General features: G+C 39.6%; 1 protein-coding gene across 3 annotated transcripts in view; it reads left to right on the top strand.

Annotated features, from left to right (window-relative positions):
- The window catches only part of LOC307164942 (uncharacterized protein), a 37,671-nt gene extending 25,174 nt beyond the window's left edge, over nucleotides 1-12,497 (top strand). For 2 of the 3 annotated variants that reach the window (XM_079882169.1, XM_079882170.1), the window contains exons 2-3: nucleotides 9,550-9,684; nucleotides 10,329-12,497. In XM_079882169.1, the coding sequence (XP_079738295.1) occupies nucleotides 9,600-9,684; nucleotides 10,329-12,253 (2,010 nt within the window). In that variant the 5' untranslated portion in view covers nucleotides 9,550-9,599 and the 3' untranslated portion in view covers nucleotides 12,254-12,497. The remainder of the gene's footprint in view (nucleotides 1-9,549; nucleotides 9,685-10,328) is intronic. The other variant, XM_079882171.1, reaches the window with a different exon arrangement.
- Nucleotides 12,498-16,465: the final 3,968 nt, after the last annotated feature.

The raw sequence follows: 16,465 nt of genomic DNA, 5'->3' as shown, positions 1-16,465 counted from the left end.
ATTTCATGCATTGTACCGGATTCGTAGTCCCCAGGCAGGTCAACACTAAATTACAATTACACAGATAATACCTATATGTATAACAATAAAAACATACATACACACACATCAGGGCTGTCAAAATTGCTGAAAAAACTAAATTCGAATTTCTTTCTGAAATATTAGCAAATTCAAATTATATTCAAATTCTAAAGGCAATGGAGGATAACAGTGCTGTATTGTCTCCACAAGAGGGTGTAAGCGAGTGCAATAAGCAAATATAAACCAAATCAAGCACTGCATCTTTTATTGAAATTAAATGACATTCACTTTTTAAAGTGCATTAACTTTTGAAACAATTGTTCTTAAAATAAAATACAATTTCCTTAATGTGTATGGAAGGAAAATTAGGTTAAAACAACTACGTAAGTGCATCAGTAACCTGAGAAAATGCGCTCCAACATACAGCTTAATATACTAACGTTACATGAACACAAATTAGCAAACTGCCATTCAGAAACACTCCACTTCTACTCACTACATCCACATATTGGCCGTCAAAAACCCCAGACGCTCAACCTGATGTGAGCGAGTGCTGAGCGCTTTTTGTTGACACTGTTTCCAGCTGATGAAAACACGCTCAGCTCTGCATGATTTTCGTCAGAAGACCTTTTCCCGCCATTTTTCAAAAGCTTTACCTACACCCTTTTATATCCTCTGGTAAGGCATTCCAGTGATTATCTAGTGGACCTCACAGAGTTTTCAGAACGAAAATAAACAAAATCACATAGGTACAGAAGGAGCCAAGCCATTTAAGATTTTATAAACCATACACAAATTTGAAAAAAAAAAAAAAAGTCTAAAATTGTCAAAAGTAACAAAAAAATTGTTTCTCTATGATCCTACAATGATTAAAATGTTTTTTTTTTTTTTTTATCAAAAAAATGTAAAGTCTGTTTATATAGGGATTTTAGAGGTTTAGTCAGTTTCACCAGCTTGACCCCAACATGTCACAGTAGGACGCATAAAAGTCTTAGCTACATCAACAGAGAGACTGTCTAATTTGTCTAAAATTTGCCACTTTTAAAAAATCTTTAAAAGTTGTATTTAACATTTCTCAGCAGTTTCTTTAAATGTTTTTTAAAACTAAGATTTGAGTCCAATATTACGCCAAGATAATTGAACTCATTAACTAGGCCTATTTCTATCGATTCACCATTAATAAAAATATCAACATTAGGAGAATTTTTTTTTTTTTAAAGAAAATTCCTTTAGTTTTACCAGTGTTCAGGCTAAGACATGATTGCTCCAGCCACTGTGTAATCCTTTCCATATCAGCTTTTAACTTCTCAGCTGCTAACTCTGCTGTTCTCGCATGTGTAAAAATAGCAGTCTCATCAGCGTACATTTGTACTTGTATCCCTTCACACTGTTGCGGGAGATCATTAATATACAGACTAAATAATAAGGGACCTAACACTGATCCTTGGGGTACACCAATTGTACATTGTAAATTACAGGACTTAACCCCTTTCATTTTTACACATTGTTCTCTATTTGATACATATGAGGATATCTATGGGATTATTATTGTGCCTTTAAAATTGAACAAACTTTTATAAACTGAAACTTAATAAAATGTCTTTGAAACCGGAAAAAATAAACCGCAAGCAAATTTTTTGACTCTGTTTTTAACCCTTTAGAACCGGCTGTGCAAGCTATATAAATTTTACCGTAACTCTTCAACCGTTTGCACTATCAGAACCATTCAAATTGCCCCTGACAGTAGACAACATGCGCTTTTCGGCAATATACGGCTCATTACGGTAATGTCATGCTTTCCGTCTGCAAATGACAGCAGTGCGGGAAGGAAGGATTTGAACAGAGCGATACGAAGCGCGGCAGGTTAGAGTGTTTTGGATTGCATAAAATAATAAAAGAAATTAACAAATACATGGCGAAAGAAGTGTTAGACAGCAGAAGAGGGGATTGGGATGATTTTTAATGAAACTTGGGAGGAGGATGGCCGTTACTCTTTCACGTATCTAAGCATGTGGTGTGTGCAAGTGTATGTGTGTGTGCCTGTGAATGCGTGCTTTTGTATGTGTGCGTGTATGAAAAAAAGTGTCCTAAATGAAAATATTGCAACCCAATGTCACAAAAAAGACTTTATATATGTATATATGTATTATAGTTTATTTTTCAGCTTTAAAGTGTTCGTTTCTTTCGTTCATGATTTTTTCTGTTATTTTCGAAAATAAAAATCAGTAAATTTATTCTCGTTTTTTTTATTTTTGTCTATTTAAATTCTATTTACAAACTCAGCACACACAATAATGGTCAATAACTGTAATTTGTTGAAAGCTAATCTTTTTCTGAAAAAGATGACGCCTTGCACATGAAGATAGCACATTGTTTTAGCATTTTACAGTAAAAAAAATCTAAATATGTTAAAAACACTTATTTTAGCTTCAGGTTCTAAAGGGTTAATACACTGCATGGTTTACTAATTGCTTTCTCTTTTTTTTCTTTCGCTTATCTGTACTTACAAATGCGCTTTCAGAGTTTTCATTTACGCTTCTGAAGTTTTCGTTTACGATCCCTGAGTTTTCATTCGCCATTCAGGCACATAACTCTCGTGGGGGCGGGGCTAACAGCGATGTGTTATCATTGGCTACTGAGTTTTTGATAGACAGATTCTTGACCTGGAAGTGAAGACGTCAGTGTTGTTTACATGTGAGCGTCTGTAAGCGGCTTCCTATTTAATTTTAGTGATATAAAGTTTAAAGTTTTTTAATTGTATCTGTATTTATCTACTGCTACACTACATGGTTGAGATGAGTTCATAGAATTAGCACAGACAAATAATATCATCTCCAATCGTCGTTATCAGGATAATGGAGATGCTGTAGACTCGCGGTAAGTCAGTAATTTGTTTTTATTAAAAAGGTGGAGAGATATTTTAGAGCTCATTGAGAGCCCACAACATTATACGGCAGTGTTGTCTTTATTTAGCCCAATCATTACACAACCTTATCTGCATTCAATTACAGTCTTTCTTCGATTACATAATGTTTGCTTTTTCATAGGTACAAAACCTAAGAACATAGGGAGGTTCAGTAATTAATAATATAATTATCATGTGTGACATTTTAATAACTTTTATCTATTTTTATTTAGTAGCCTGAAAATCCTTTTCAAACAGACTAATCGATAAACTAAGTCTTCAATTTGTTATGTGCCCTTTGTATTGTTAGAATAGTATAATACTTCTCCTTTCTCATTTTGCAGGGAGTTGAGCAACTTTTCCATAATCAAAATTCTGATGCTGACCCAGAGGATGGAGTGGTGTATTGCCAGAGATCCACTGTCCCCATTAGACAGGAATCTTACTTTCTTCAGACACATGACACATCACTTTTGAATGACTGGGATCTTGATCTTCAGACACCGGATATAATGCAAATATTTTAATTTCTTTGGAGCTAGATTAAAGGGGTCATGACATGGTTTTTGTTTTTGTTTCATAATGTTCCCTTAGGTGCAATTATAGTATTACTATAGTTTTTTTGGACAAAAAACTTTTACATTTTATCACATGTTGGCCTACTAGAAAGGTGGGATTTGAACCTGTTTGCCTGAATTTGTATTCGTTACAGAATGCAAATAACATTTACAGGGCAGACTATGGTCCTTTGAGACTCAGAGGGTTACACCAGTAAGAAAACAATTAAGTACAATTTATAAGTACAGATCAGCGAAAGAAAAAAGAGAAAACAGTTAGTGAAACTTGCAGTGTATTAAAAATGAAGTCAAAATGTTTGCCTGCGATTTTTTTTTTTTTTTTTTTTTTTTTTTTTTTTTTTTTTTTGGTTTCAAAGACATTTTATTACCGTATTTTCTGCACTATAAGGCGCACCTTCAATGAATGGCCTATTTTAGAACTGTTTTCATATATAGGGCGCACTGGATTATAAGGCGCATAGAATAGAAGATACTGCAGTCAAACGTTTGACTGGGTTTGCGTTATGCATCTACTAGATGGAGCTGTGCTAAAGGGAATGTCAACAAAACAGTCAGATAAAGTCAAACTTTATTAAGCGTTCTGACAACTCCGTTCACTCCCATGGTAACGTTGTTCAAACGTTGATGTGCATATTAACAATATCTCCCAGCCTTGCTCACTCTTCTCCCAAACGTGGAGGGGAACTTTTCCCTAATTCAGTAAACACGAAGTAAAAGAAACAGTCTGATACCACTAAATCAAACGTTAGTGCATAACTCAACATTGTTCAGTTACGTATAACACGTAAAGCTCACTTTTTCGGTTCATTCCCCGTCCACGAATCCCTCGAATTCTTCTTCTTCAGTGTCCGAATTGAACAGTTGGGCGACTACGGCATCCAACCTGCCCGGCTCCCTCTCGTCATTATCCGAATCAGTGCAGTTCAGAGATTATTCCTGCCTTCGTGAAAGCTCGGATCACAGTTGAGACTGATATATCAGCCCAGGCATCCACGATCCATTGGCAGATAGTGGCGTAAGTCGCCCGGCGCTGTCTCCCCGTCTTGGTGAACGTGTGTTCACCTTCTGTCATCCACTGCTCCCACGCAGCTCGCAGTCTAGCTTTGAACGCCCTGTTGACACCAATATCTAGCGGCTGGAGTTCTTTAGTTAATCCACCCGGAATGACAGCAAGCTCCGAATTAGTTTGCTTCACTTGTTTTTTGACAGCATCGGTGATATGGGCGCGCATGGAGTCGTAGATCAATAGGGACGGAGCTGTGTGGAAAAAGCCACCCAGTCTCTTGACGTAAATTACTCTCAGCCACTCATTCATCTTTTCCTCATCCATCCATCCCTTCGGGTTAGCTTTGATGACGACGCCAGCAGGAAAGTTTTCTTTTGGCAAGGTCTTCATTCTGAAAATAACCATGGGTGGAAGTTTCTGGCCATTAGCCTGGCAGGCGAGAACTACAGTGAAGGATGACTTCTCATTCCCTGTGGTGCGTACAGACACCGTACTGGTCCCCGTTTTCTCCACAGTGCAGTTCACGGGAATATCAAAGGTGAGTGGAACCTTGTCCATGTTGGTGATGTGCTCTGGCCGGATCTTCTTTTCAGTGATCTTCTTTTTGCAGTACGCACGGAAAGTGACCAGCTTTTCTTGGTACTCTTTTGGCAGTTGCTGCGAGACGGTAGTTCGTGTGCAGATGGAGAGATTACGTCTTTTCATAAAACGAAAGCACCAAGAAGGATCGCCTCGAAATTCATCGATGTTCATGTCCCGTGCTAGCGCTGTTGCCTTCATTCGAATAGTGACTGTAGAGACGCTTCTACTTGCTGCTCTCTGTTCAACAACCCACTGTTCGAGTTTGTCCTCTAACTGTGGCCATCTTGCTTTGTTCCCTCGGAAACTCCGTTTAGTCTTTTTTACTTGGCGCAGGTCATCTTCTTGCTTCCTCCACTTCTGTACTATTGATTCATTAATGTTGAATTCTCTCGCTGCTGCTCTATTCCCATATTCTACTGCGTGACCGACAGCCTTGAGCTTGAACTCTGCGTCGTAAGCGTGTCTCTTGAAAGGTGCCTTTTTCGGGTCTTTATACACACACAAGTGGTGTGGGACTGTGAGTAAGCACAGTACCGGTGTTTACTGACTACGGTAGCCGTAATGCTGCAAGCGGTGCGGCTTTGTAGTTTACCAGTCGTACTGAAATATTTTATTATTATTAAATTGTTTTTATTGGTTTTTCATACTGAAACATTTTGACAGAGCGCCTTGAGCACCGTGTACAACCAGTATGGATCAACCAATTAAAGGGATAGTTCAGGATTTTAGACATGAATCTCTATAGCTTCCCCATAAGCAGTGTGGTGCATTGACCATGACTTACCCCCGACAGCGTCCTGTGAGCCGAGCTCCGGTCCAGTTTTGGTCAAGATGAAATTAGTCCGGCAAGTTTGCTGGGGTCACGGCAATAAAGCTTTTTTCTTCTCAAATCAATATGTGTTCAAAAGAGTGATATATTTGCAGCACAAAACCGCTGTCTATGGAGAGGTCAGACCTCGTAATGGCTTGGCACTATTTTCTTCCCCGTCATATCACTGCGCGCTGCCGCTACCTACAGCCAGCTGGGAGCCGCGCACGTGTCACTTTGTTTACAGCTCGTAAAGAGAACGATAACATGTCTGACTACAGCAGCGACGATGACAACATTGACTTAGACACACAGCCAAAAGGATATCTTTACGAAGCTTCTTTATCTTCGCCAGTTTGGTGTTCACATTGAAGCCCAGAGCAATGAGCCAAAGTCGCCTCAGAGCAACATCTGCCACAGGAAATCTTTGAAATGTGTGAGGAGAAAGCGCCACATCTTTGTTTGTACAGTCCGGATAGTCACAAGTCCGCACCATTTTCTATAAAGCTTGTACAAACTGATCGCTCTTGGTGAGTAGCTATGTTAGCTTGTTCGTGTAGCTGTTCTGAGCACGTAAACACTGCTGTAAACACTGCCGAACAACTGAAAAAGTGGTGTGCGCCTGCGCAGCTCGCAGCTGGCTGTAGGTAGCGGCAGCGCGCAGTGATATGACAGGGGAGAAAATAGTGCCAAGCCATTACGAGGTCTGACCTCTCCATAGACAACGTTTTAGTGACGCAAATATATCACTCTTTTGAACACATATTGATTTGAGAAGAAACAAGCTTTATTGCCGTGACCCCAGCAATCTTGCCGGACTAATTTCATCTTGACCAAAACTGGACCGGAGCTCGGCTCACAGGACGCTGTCGGGGGTGAGTCATGGTCAATGCACCACACTGCTTATGGGGAAGCTATAGAGATTCATGTCTAAAATCCTGAACTATCCCTTTAACCAATTGATCCATATATAAGGCGCTCCGGATTATAAGGCGCACTGTCGTTTTTTGAGAAAATTAAAGGCTTTTAAGTGCGCCTTATAGTGCGGAAAATACGGTAAGTTTCAATTTATATTTTCATTAATTTCTTGAAAAGTTACGTTAAATTTTAAAGGCACAATAATAATCCCATAGATATCCATGCTAAAGCTTCAGATTAAAACTGAAATGTAGACAGTTTAGAAAGGAGAACTTTAGAAAGGCTTTACGCAAATTTAAAAATATAGCACCAACAAATCCTCAAATCCATTTGATTTGCTCTATTAAATATAAAGTAGCTGTTTCAGTAGAATGATTTACTCTGAAACCAAACTGCATACGATGTAAACCAGACTTAACTGTGTTAAGATGGGATGTCAGTTGTTCAAAAACAACCTTCTCTGTAACCTACTGGCGTACTGGCAGTATGCTTATGGGTCTATAATAACTAACTTCATAATGATCTCCAGATTTAAACATTGTAGTAACAATGGGTTGTTTCCACGCATCAGGAAAGCACTAAGTTCAAATGACAAATTAATTAAATGAGTAATGACGACAAGGGGTTAAAATATCTTTTGCAAAAAATTGTATCATGTCTGCTTTGCCATGCTCCTTTTCTATTAAAAACTGTTGTATTATTTTTGCTGGTGGGATTCTCTCTGAAATTGGTCTGAGATCCTCCAGCCGTGATTAAATCATATCTAAAGGCATTGTCTGGAGTCTGTCTAGTTATTGCTGCGCAGCAATAGTGAAACACTAGATACCTTATTCCCAAGTGATAGTGTTCATAAAGGAACGAGACGTCGTTCGACTCAGTGTGAGACTCTTAGGTGGGGTTGGATTGTGGTCAGGTAACTATAATTCTTAGGCATTTTATGCGGTTCAGAATTCTTAGGCGTCAACCAACGCGGTCAGAGGTGAAGTCACTCGAGTATAATTTTGCAGGTGTCAGGGACACTTGGTTAAACTTAAGTCAGGTGCGTAGGGGAAAATGTACCACATGCCCAAATAAAGTACCTCAAAACTGCAATCAATTGAAGTGCCTAGAATCTTTTCTGAATCTTTTCTAGTATACTGTGTATATCTCTTCAAAAACATCTAATGTTAGGGCAATCACAAAATATGTGAAATAGGTTGTAATCCTGAGAGCCACACTGTCTCCAACAGTTTGTGCTACCTACATTTTTTTTTTCTGTTTAGGACTTATAAAAAAAAGTTTTTCCAGAAAAATTATTTCCAGTATAAGAACCACCCCAATCCTAAATTGTTATTACCAAACTGCTTTCCTTGAGAAGAATCTCCTTGTAAATCTGTCAATGCTTTATATAATTTAGTAATAGTCTTCACCATTGGTTGAGCATAAGCTCACTCATTTCTACTATAATTTTGTTTCTCTGGGTATAAGCGCAACAGAAAAAGCTTAGGGTCCAGTAAAATTTGTTTTGAAATCTTCTCAATTATAACTCTTACCTATTAGTTAAGGAAAGTTAGGCATTTTTTTGGCCAATCTGCAAAAAAAATTCTTACCAATAGCTTTTTTTTTTTACCATGTGTTCCCAATTAATCCACGGCCAAATCCTCGGGGAATGCCTGGAGAGGCAATCAAAGTTGGTGTGCCCAGACGGTCTGGGTAAAAATAATGATTTTCTTTTTTTTTTTAACCAATATTACCTTTTGAGATATCTAACTAGGGGGTTTTAGGGCTGCTGAATCTATCCCAGCCATTAGTTTTGAGTAAAAATTACTCCAAGTCCATACAAAAATCCATAAAATGTGTTTTTATTGAACAATTACAAAACAAAACTTACTAAATCAATTTAAAATTGAACAAACCTCATCCAACTCCCCTGCATCTTCCTCACTCCTGTTATCATCTGGCTGGTTGATGTTCTGGCAAGAGTTACCATGACAGTTCCCACAAACAGAAATACGCTTGACGCCTTGCTTTTTACAGCAGCACCTGAGAGTGTCACAGTCCCCTGCACAGTTGCAGCTGACAAACTTCAGAAGGTAGTCCAGTGTTGTTTTTGCAGATTGGCAAAAAAAAAAAAAAAAAAGCCTAACTTTCCCCAACTATCTTCCCAGAAAGATTTAATCTTTCTGTATTACCAAATACAGTGAAACAGAGCTCCTCTTATCTTCCATGCATTTTGTATATATGTCTGGTAAGTTTTTATTATATCTATTTAATTCCACTGGTGCTACATAAGTCTGCATTAACAATTCATACTGGATAAATTTAAGTCATGTATTTATAGACGTAGTGTGAACCTTAGTACAAGCTGCTTTCCAATCCTCATCCGAAATTTTTTTCTTCCATTCATTCAACTTGTACTGTGAACTTTCAGATGAATAAGATGTCAGCAACCCATACAATTCAGATATAGCCTAATAGCTTTCTCAAAATATCCTTTGTCAAAGATGAATGTGGGGGTCTAGTAAGGGCATTACCTTGATTTGCTTTAAAGGGGTGGTATAATTCCCAATCTTTCTAAAACATTGAAAAGATAGGACCATTCGACCCTATCAAAGGTAAATATCAAAGGACATATTTGTTAATATTTACAGTTTTAATCTATATTTCCTCATGCCAAATCAAATGAACAGCATTACACAATTATTTTTCTTAATTAGTCTCTTCTTAAACATGACTTTGTCCAAACACACAGGAAAACTCCTGGAGAAACATCTGAGATCCACGTGACACACTATTATAAAGATGGCATTTATTAAAGAGGAGAATGAAGACATAAAGATTGAAGAAGTGTTCCGCGTGAAACATGAAGAAACTGAGGAACAAACAGGTTAGTTTCATTCTCAAAGCTGAACTCATTTGATCCTTATAGCACACGTGTGGGATATTCTTCACACTAACGCCTGTTTCACATATGATCCTGTGCTGTCATGCCCACTGGAGCTTCATCAAAAGGGTATGAATACTTCTGAAGCTGTTCCCCCCCCCCCCAGTTTTTGTTACTGGAAGTTGAGGTTATCTGTTTACTTATACGTAAACTTACCTGGGTATGTCGCATAATCTAGTTTCTGGAATACCTTCCTGGAGGGCAGCTGTCCAAATCAGGTGGTTAGATCCACAAATCTAACTTAATTCTTCAGGATTGTTTGAAAATTATTAACAGGTGTGTTTGGTTAGTGATGAAACTAAATTCTATAGGACAGTGGCCTCCCAGGACTGATGGTGTCCATCCCTTGGTGTTGTTGAAAATCGAATAGCACTATAAGAGATGTAGCCATGATCATATGCCAAAAGCAGGTAATTTGTAACTTCAATAAGCTCCTTTTCTGTGATATCTGTGATTTCAAGTCCTAAAGAAAGCCAAGTGATTCAGTGATTCTGGCTAAATGTGTATAGGATCTAGCATACACATTGGTTTTGATGTCTGTTGCTTTGTGCCATTGAACTGGGGTTGTTTGTCTTTTTTCGCATTAGACCTGAAGGCACTGAAAGAAGAGAGTCAAGAACTGAATGAAACAGAAGAAAAATACCAGATTAAGAAACATCCAGATTTCATAACTGAAGAAAAACCTTTCAGTTGCTCACAGACTGAAAATACTTTATCACGAAGAAGAGCTCAAAAGACTAAAGATCATTTCACATGCCAACAGTGTGGAAAGACTTTCAATCAAAACAGAAACCTTAATGTCCACATGAGAATTCATTCTGGAGAGAAGCCATTCACTTGCCAACAGTGTGGAAAGTGTTTCACTCAAAAATCAAGTCTTAAAGCCCACATGAGAGTTCACACTGGAGAGAAGCCTTTCACATGCCAACAGTGTGGAAAGACTTTCATTCAAAACAGAAACCTTAATGTCCACATGAGAATTCACACTGGAGAAAAGCCATTCACTTGCCAAAAGTGTGGAAAGTGTTTCACTCAAAAACCAAGTCTTAAAGCCCACATGAGAGTTCATACTGGAGAGAAGCCTTTCATCTGCCAACAATGTGGTAAAAGGTTCAATCTAAAAGGAAACCTGACAGTCCACTTGAGAGTTCACACTGGAAAGAGTTCATTCACCTGCCAACAGTGTGGAAAGAGTTTCACTCGAAAACTAAGTCTTAAAGCCCACATGAGAGTTCACATTGTAGAGAGTCCATTCACCTGCCAACAGTGTGGAAAATGTTTCACTCAAAAAGGAAGCCTTAAAGTCCACTTGAGAGTTCACACTGGAGAGAGTCCATTCACTTGCCAAGAGTGTGGAAAAAGTTTTCGTCAAAAAGGAAGCCTTAAAAGCCACATGGAAATTCACAGTGAAGAGAATCCATTCGTATGTGGTCAGTGTGGAAAGAGTTTCACAGACAGGACACATCTTAAGAATCATGTAAAAATTCACATTGGAGAGAAGCCTCACATGTGCCTTCACTGTGGAAAGACTTGCAAAAACAAAGAAAACCTTGAGGTTCACATGAGAGTTCACACTGGAGAGAAGCCCTACACATGCCAACGGTGTGGGAAAGGTTTTGATCAAAAAGCAAAGCTTGAAGTCCACATTAGAGTTCACACTGGAGAAAACCCTTTCACCTGCCATCAGTGTGGAAAGAGTTTCACTCAAAAAGGAAACCTTAATACCCACATGAGAATTCATGCTGGAGATAAATCTTTCACCTGCAATCTGTGTGGAAAGAGCTTCTCTCGAAAAGAAAACCTTCAGATTCATATGAGAATTCACACTGGAGAGAAGCCGTTCACATGTGATAAGTGTGGAAGGAGTTTCAGAAGTAAAGAAACTCTTAGAACCCACATGAGGATTCACTCAAGAGAGAACTGTTTTATATGCCATCAGTGTGGAAAGAGTTTCACAGACAGGACACATCTTAAAAATCATGTAAAAATTCACATTGGAGAGAAGCCTCACATGTGCCTTCATTGTGGAAAGACTTGCAAAACAAAAGCAAACCTTGTGATTCACATGAGAGTTCACACTGGAGAGAAGCCATTCACCTGCCCTCAGTGTGGAAAAAGTGTCGCAACTAAAGGAAACCTTGAGGTTCACATTAGGCTTCACACCGGAGCGAAGCCTTACAAGTGTCATCAGTGTGACTTGAGTTTCACATATCACAGAGACCTGAAATGTCATTTGCAAACTCATTCTGGAAAGAAATTACAAGGTTCTGAGTGTGGTAAGAAGTTAATGAAAAAGAGCAATTTAAAACCCTCTGGAGGAAGGCAATTTAATTGTGATCAGTGCAATCAAAATTTTCTTTTGTTATCACACTTGCATATACACATGAAAATTCATGCAAATGTGAGACCATATTTTTGTTCGCTTTGTAGAAAGAGTTTTAAATGGCCCAGCAGTTTAAAATGGCACCAGAAAATCTGTGTGAAATTGAAGATACGTTCACACCGCAGTTAAATGTGGCCAATGTCAGATCCTCATCTGAACAGGTGACATTCCTACAAGACTCCATGTTCATCAAAAGTGATTTGTCAATGTATAATTATTTTAGTTGCATCCTTCACTTCTTTTTTGTCATGTACATATGAATGTGTGTGTCCATACTCCAGCAAGGATTAATTCAGACAGAGCTGACATATGGAGTTTCCTTTGTGTCTGTTTTATTCAATCCAAAATACTGTGTTTGAAATATAAATATTTTGTAACTAAAAAAAAAAAAAAAAATATATATATATATATATATATATATATATATATATATATATATATATTAAGGCTCAAAAATAAAGAAGTTGATCAAATTATTTGCAGTGCGTGTAATCTTTGAAAATCTTTATTTTTCTTTGTGCTCTTCAAACTCTTTTCATCACTAACCCACAAATTTTGCTCTGTTCTGCTGTCTTTTTGAGGGTCTAAATCTTTTGCTTGCGAGTTGAAAAGTTTTGTTTGTGAGTTGCCTGTCATTGGGCGGTCTCTACCCTCCAAGATGAAAAAGGAATTTCTAAATGACCTGTCACACCCACTACATTTTTCCGCTATGGCCGTCACTAGTCTGAGAGAAGAGCCAGCGATGGCGTGCAACAGGTCATTTACTGGCTAAGAACTAATTTAATATCATAAACTCAGCTACAAGTGAACTGAATTATTCTCTCTTCATATGCTCTCCCATCTAAACCAGTCTGTAGTTAGTGATACCACTGAATAGATTTGATTAGCCAACAGTATAGCTAGCTGCCAGAGCCCCCAAGAGTATACAGCTGCAGATACCTTAGTTTCAGGCTTAGGTAATCTGTCTATAAGTGATGGTCAGATCTGCCATAACTTCCGTTTGGAAACTGCTGTCTCCCATGGCGCTGTGGTTCATTTTAGACTACCCAGAAGCGTCATTGTTCGTAAATTTGTGATGATTAATTTTTGTCCAGCTATTTTGCACCAAAAGCCTTGATTAAATGATTTTAGTGAAGCAAAATATCAAAGCAAATAAATTAAGATGCTTCCAATTAATTTGAGAAAATTATAGACCTTTGATGTGTGTGTGTGTGTGTGTGTATATATATCCAACCTCTTATTTTTGTGCGTGTTTGCAATGTTAATTTGTGTTCATTGTTCTGAATGAACAAAATTATGGTTTTAATAAGACATTAAAAAGTAAAAAAACTCTTCAATATAATTGCTTTGTCACACCAAAATCAAACTTGAAATTTTTATAAAAACATGATGAATGTGTACGTGGTTTTAGTGAGCAATCAGCTTGGTGAAATTAATGATACATCTCTGTGTCTGTGACCAGTGTTTACAGAGTTTGTTGACCTGATGATCTCAAAATAAGTTGACTATTTAAAAGAGCGGCTGAATGTCTAGGAAACTAATGTAACCCCTGTTCCCTGAAAGAGACATTATGTCAATACTGTTATGTCGATAAATGTAACAGGGTCTCGCCTGTAAGCCCAATCACCTCCAAGTGGTAAATAAACGAGCCAATGGACATTGGCCAGTGAGATAACTTATGTATTGGAGTCCCTATGAAAAGCACCATAACCACTGAACTGTTACAAGTGTCGGAGACGCAAATGCTGGCAAGCTGTAGCGTGACCTACCCAGTGCCCTGTATAAGCCCAAGGACAGTTGTCCTCCATACCAAAGCAATAGAATGGACTTGGGATAGTCGTCGTTATTGTTCCTCAATCGTGACATTTTACCGGAAAAAGTGCCTCGGACCTCAATTCCCATGCTTTTCAGCCATGACCAGTGTTAATGCTGGGAAAGTGTGACCAGTCCAACAGAAAGGGACGCTACGGACGCCACACCTTGCCTAAAGGGAGGTAATGTATACACATATGGACTGACCGGTAGGGCAGTGCTTCATATGTGTAAGATCTCTGCGGTAGGTCCTGCCTAGCCAGGGGGGAGCTACTACCGATGCAGATATGGGGCAGAGCAGAAAGACACGGGTTTACCGACAGGGAAACCTTATTGTGGACAGTACACATATGGGGAGAAACCAAGGGGAAATCGCAGAAAATGGGCATCAAGGAAAGTAACCGGCTCATCTTGGAGATTGTAGAATCTCGTGAATGTGTTAGGTGTTGCTCAGCCCTGCAGATCCGCAGATGTCTGCAGGAGAGGTGCCGTGGAGGAAGAAAGGCCGCAAGTGGAGTGAGCTTTCACCCCAAGGGGGCACGGCTTCCACTATCCCGTGGGCCAACCTCTTTTTGGAGATGGCCTTTTCCTTCTGCTGATCTCCCAAACAGATACCGTGCTGCTCTGAACTTCCGAAGCTCTGCATGCAGTCGGGAGACGGGGCCAGTTGAAACTCAAGGCATGATTCACTGACCAAAAATGCCTTCAGGTCCCCAACCCTCTTGAAGAAAGTGAAGAGTGGTCAGGAGCACTGTCTTTAGAGACAGGATTGTAGGTAGGCATGACTGACAAAAGCAGCTCGAAGGGGGCCCTCTGTTGAACGGAAAGGACCACAGAAAGGTCCCAGGAGGGGATGAGGCGTGGTCTGGGAGGATTTAACCTTCTAGCGCCTCTCAGGTAATTGTTGACCAGGTTGTGCTTCCCAAGTGACCTGCCATAACAGAGCTGACCAGGCATTTCTGGGGATCTTCCCCTTGGGAAGAACACCACTCAGTGCACAGACTCCACTTCAAAGCATAAGTGTGCCCGGTAGAGGGGGCCCTAGCTTGAGTGATAGTGTCCGCCAGGGAGAGACTGTTGCAGGGGGGCATCAGTTCTGAGAACCAGATCCTGGTGGGCCAGTAAGGTGCATCCATCAAGACCTGCTCCTCTTCCTACCTGACCTTGCACGGTGTCTGTGTGAGCAGGCTCACTGGATAAAACACATACTTGCGTAGGCAAGGCAAGGTCTGACCAAGGGCTGAATGTTTGGTGACAGCTCAGTGTGATGGCCACACGGAGTGTGCCGCTGCACCATGCCCATCTTGGGAATCAGCCGTATAGCCAGTGCTGAACCGGTCTCATATGCATCAATCTGAGTGGCATTACTGTGGCTGCAGATGCCATATGACCCAGAAGCCTCTAAAATTGTTTCAGTGAAACCGCTGTCTACCGGCTGTATGTATTCAGGCAGTTCAGCATCGACTGTGCATGTTAGCTGGTGAGACGGGCTGTCATACTGACCAACTCCACACAGAGAAAAGAGATGCTCTGCACGAGGTAGAGCTTTCTCTTTTCCCAGTTGACTCAAAGTTCCAGATGGCTGAGGTACCTGAGCATCAGGTCCCTGTGTTTGCATAACAGATCCCAAGAGTGAGCTGGAATGAGCCAGTCCTCGAGATAGTTCAAGATGCGAATGACCACCTCCCTGAGCGCGGTAAGGGCAGCCTTCGCAACTTTGGTAAAGAGGCGGGGAGACAGGGACAGTCCAAAGGGGAGGACCTTATAATGATATGTAGGGGTGTGATGAAACGCTTATCTCACGAGATGAGACGAGACACGAGATTGGGTTCACGAGAACGAGACGAGATTTTGGCACAATATTTTATAGAAATCCTCAATGACAAAATTCATGACTAGAAAATAGTCTGCAGATGCATTTTAAAAATGTTTTAATTTATAATCTTCTAATGAATATAATTTCAGTTCTACTTTATGAGTATGAAAATGCATTGAAAGACAACAATATACAAGCACTGTAAAAGGTTTTGCCACAAACTCAACTGACTGGCTTTTCTCCTGTATGATTTCACATGAGTCTCTTCAGACCTTACTGTACATGAATTATGAGCTTCCAGAACTTCTGATTGAGGCTGTATGTGACCTCATAATTTAACTCCTTTCCACAAATTGAACAGAAATAAAAACAGTATACATAACAAAAACAGTTTTCTCATAGTCTTATTAAGTGCAAACAATTAGTGCAAGTGCAACCATAAACCATAAAGTCGTGTAGCGCACAGACTCTTTATAATTGTTGTGAAATTGCTGTTTTATTTTGCACTTTTGGCGGTGAGTTCGGGAAAGGTCGGGTAGAGCGAAACGAGGGAGTGAGTTAGGCTGGTGTGTTTGTGTACAGTTGTTCTTGCATCCAATTAAAAGTTCAGAAACGGAGCCTCCCTTGTCTGACATTTTTCAGACGTTACACTACTCTCTCAATATTCAAAGTGCAAACAGAGACCAGAGTCAAAACTACACAGTCCAGAGATA

The sequence above is a fragment of the Squalius cephalus genome (genome assembly GCF_949319135.1).
Source record: "Squalius cephalus genome assembly, chromosome: 9".
NCBI classification, from domain to species: Eukaryota; Metazoa; Chordata; class Actinopteri; order Cypriniformes; family Leuciscidae; genus Squalius; species Squalius cephalus.
This window is presented reverse-complemented; position numbering and strand designations above follow the sequence as displayed.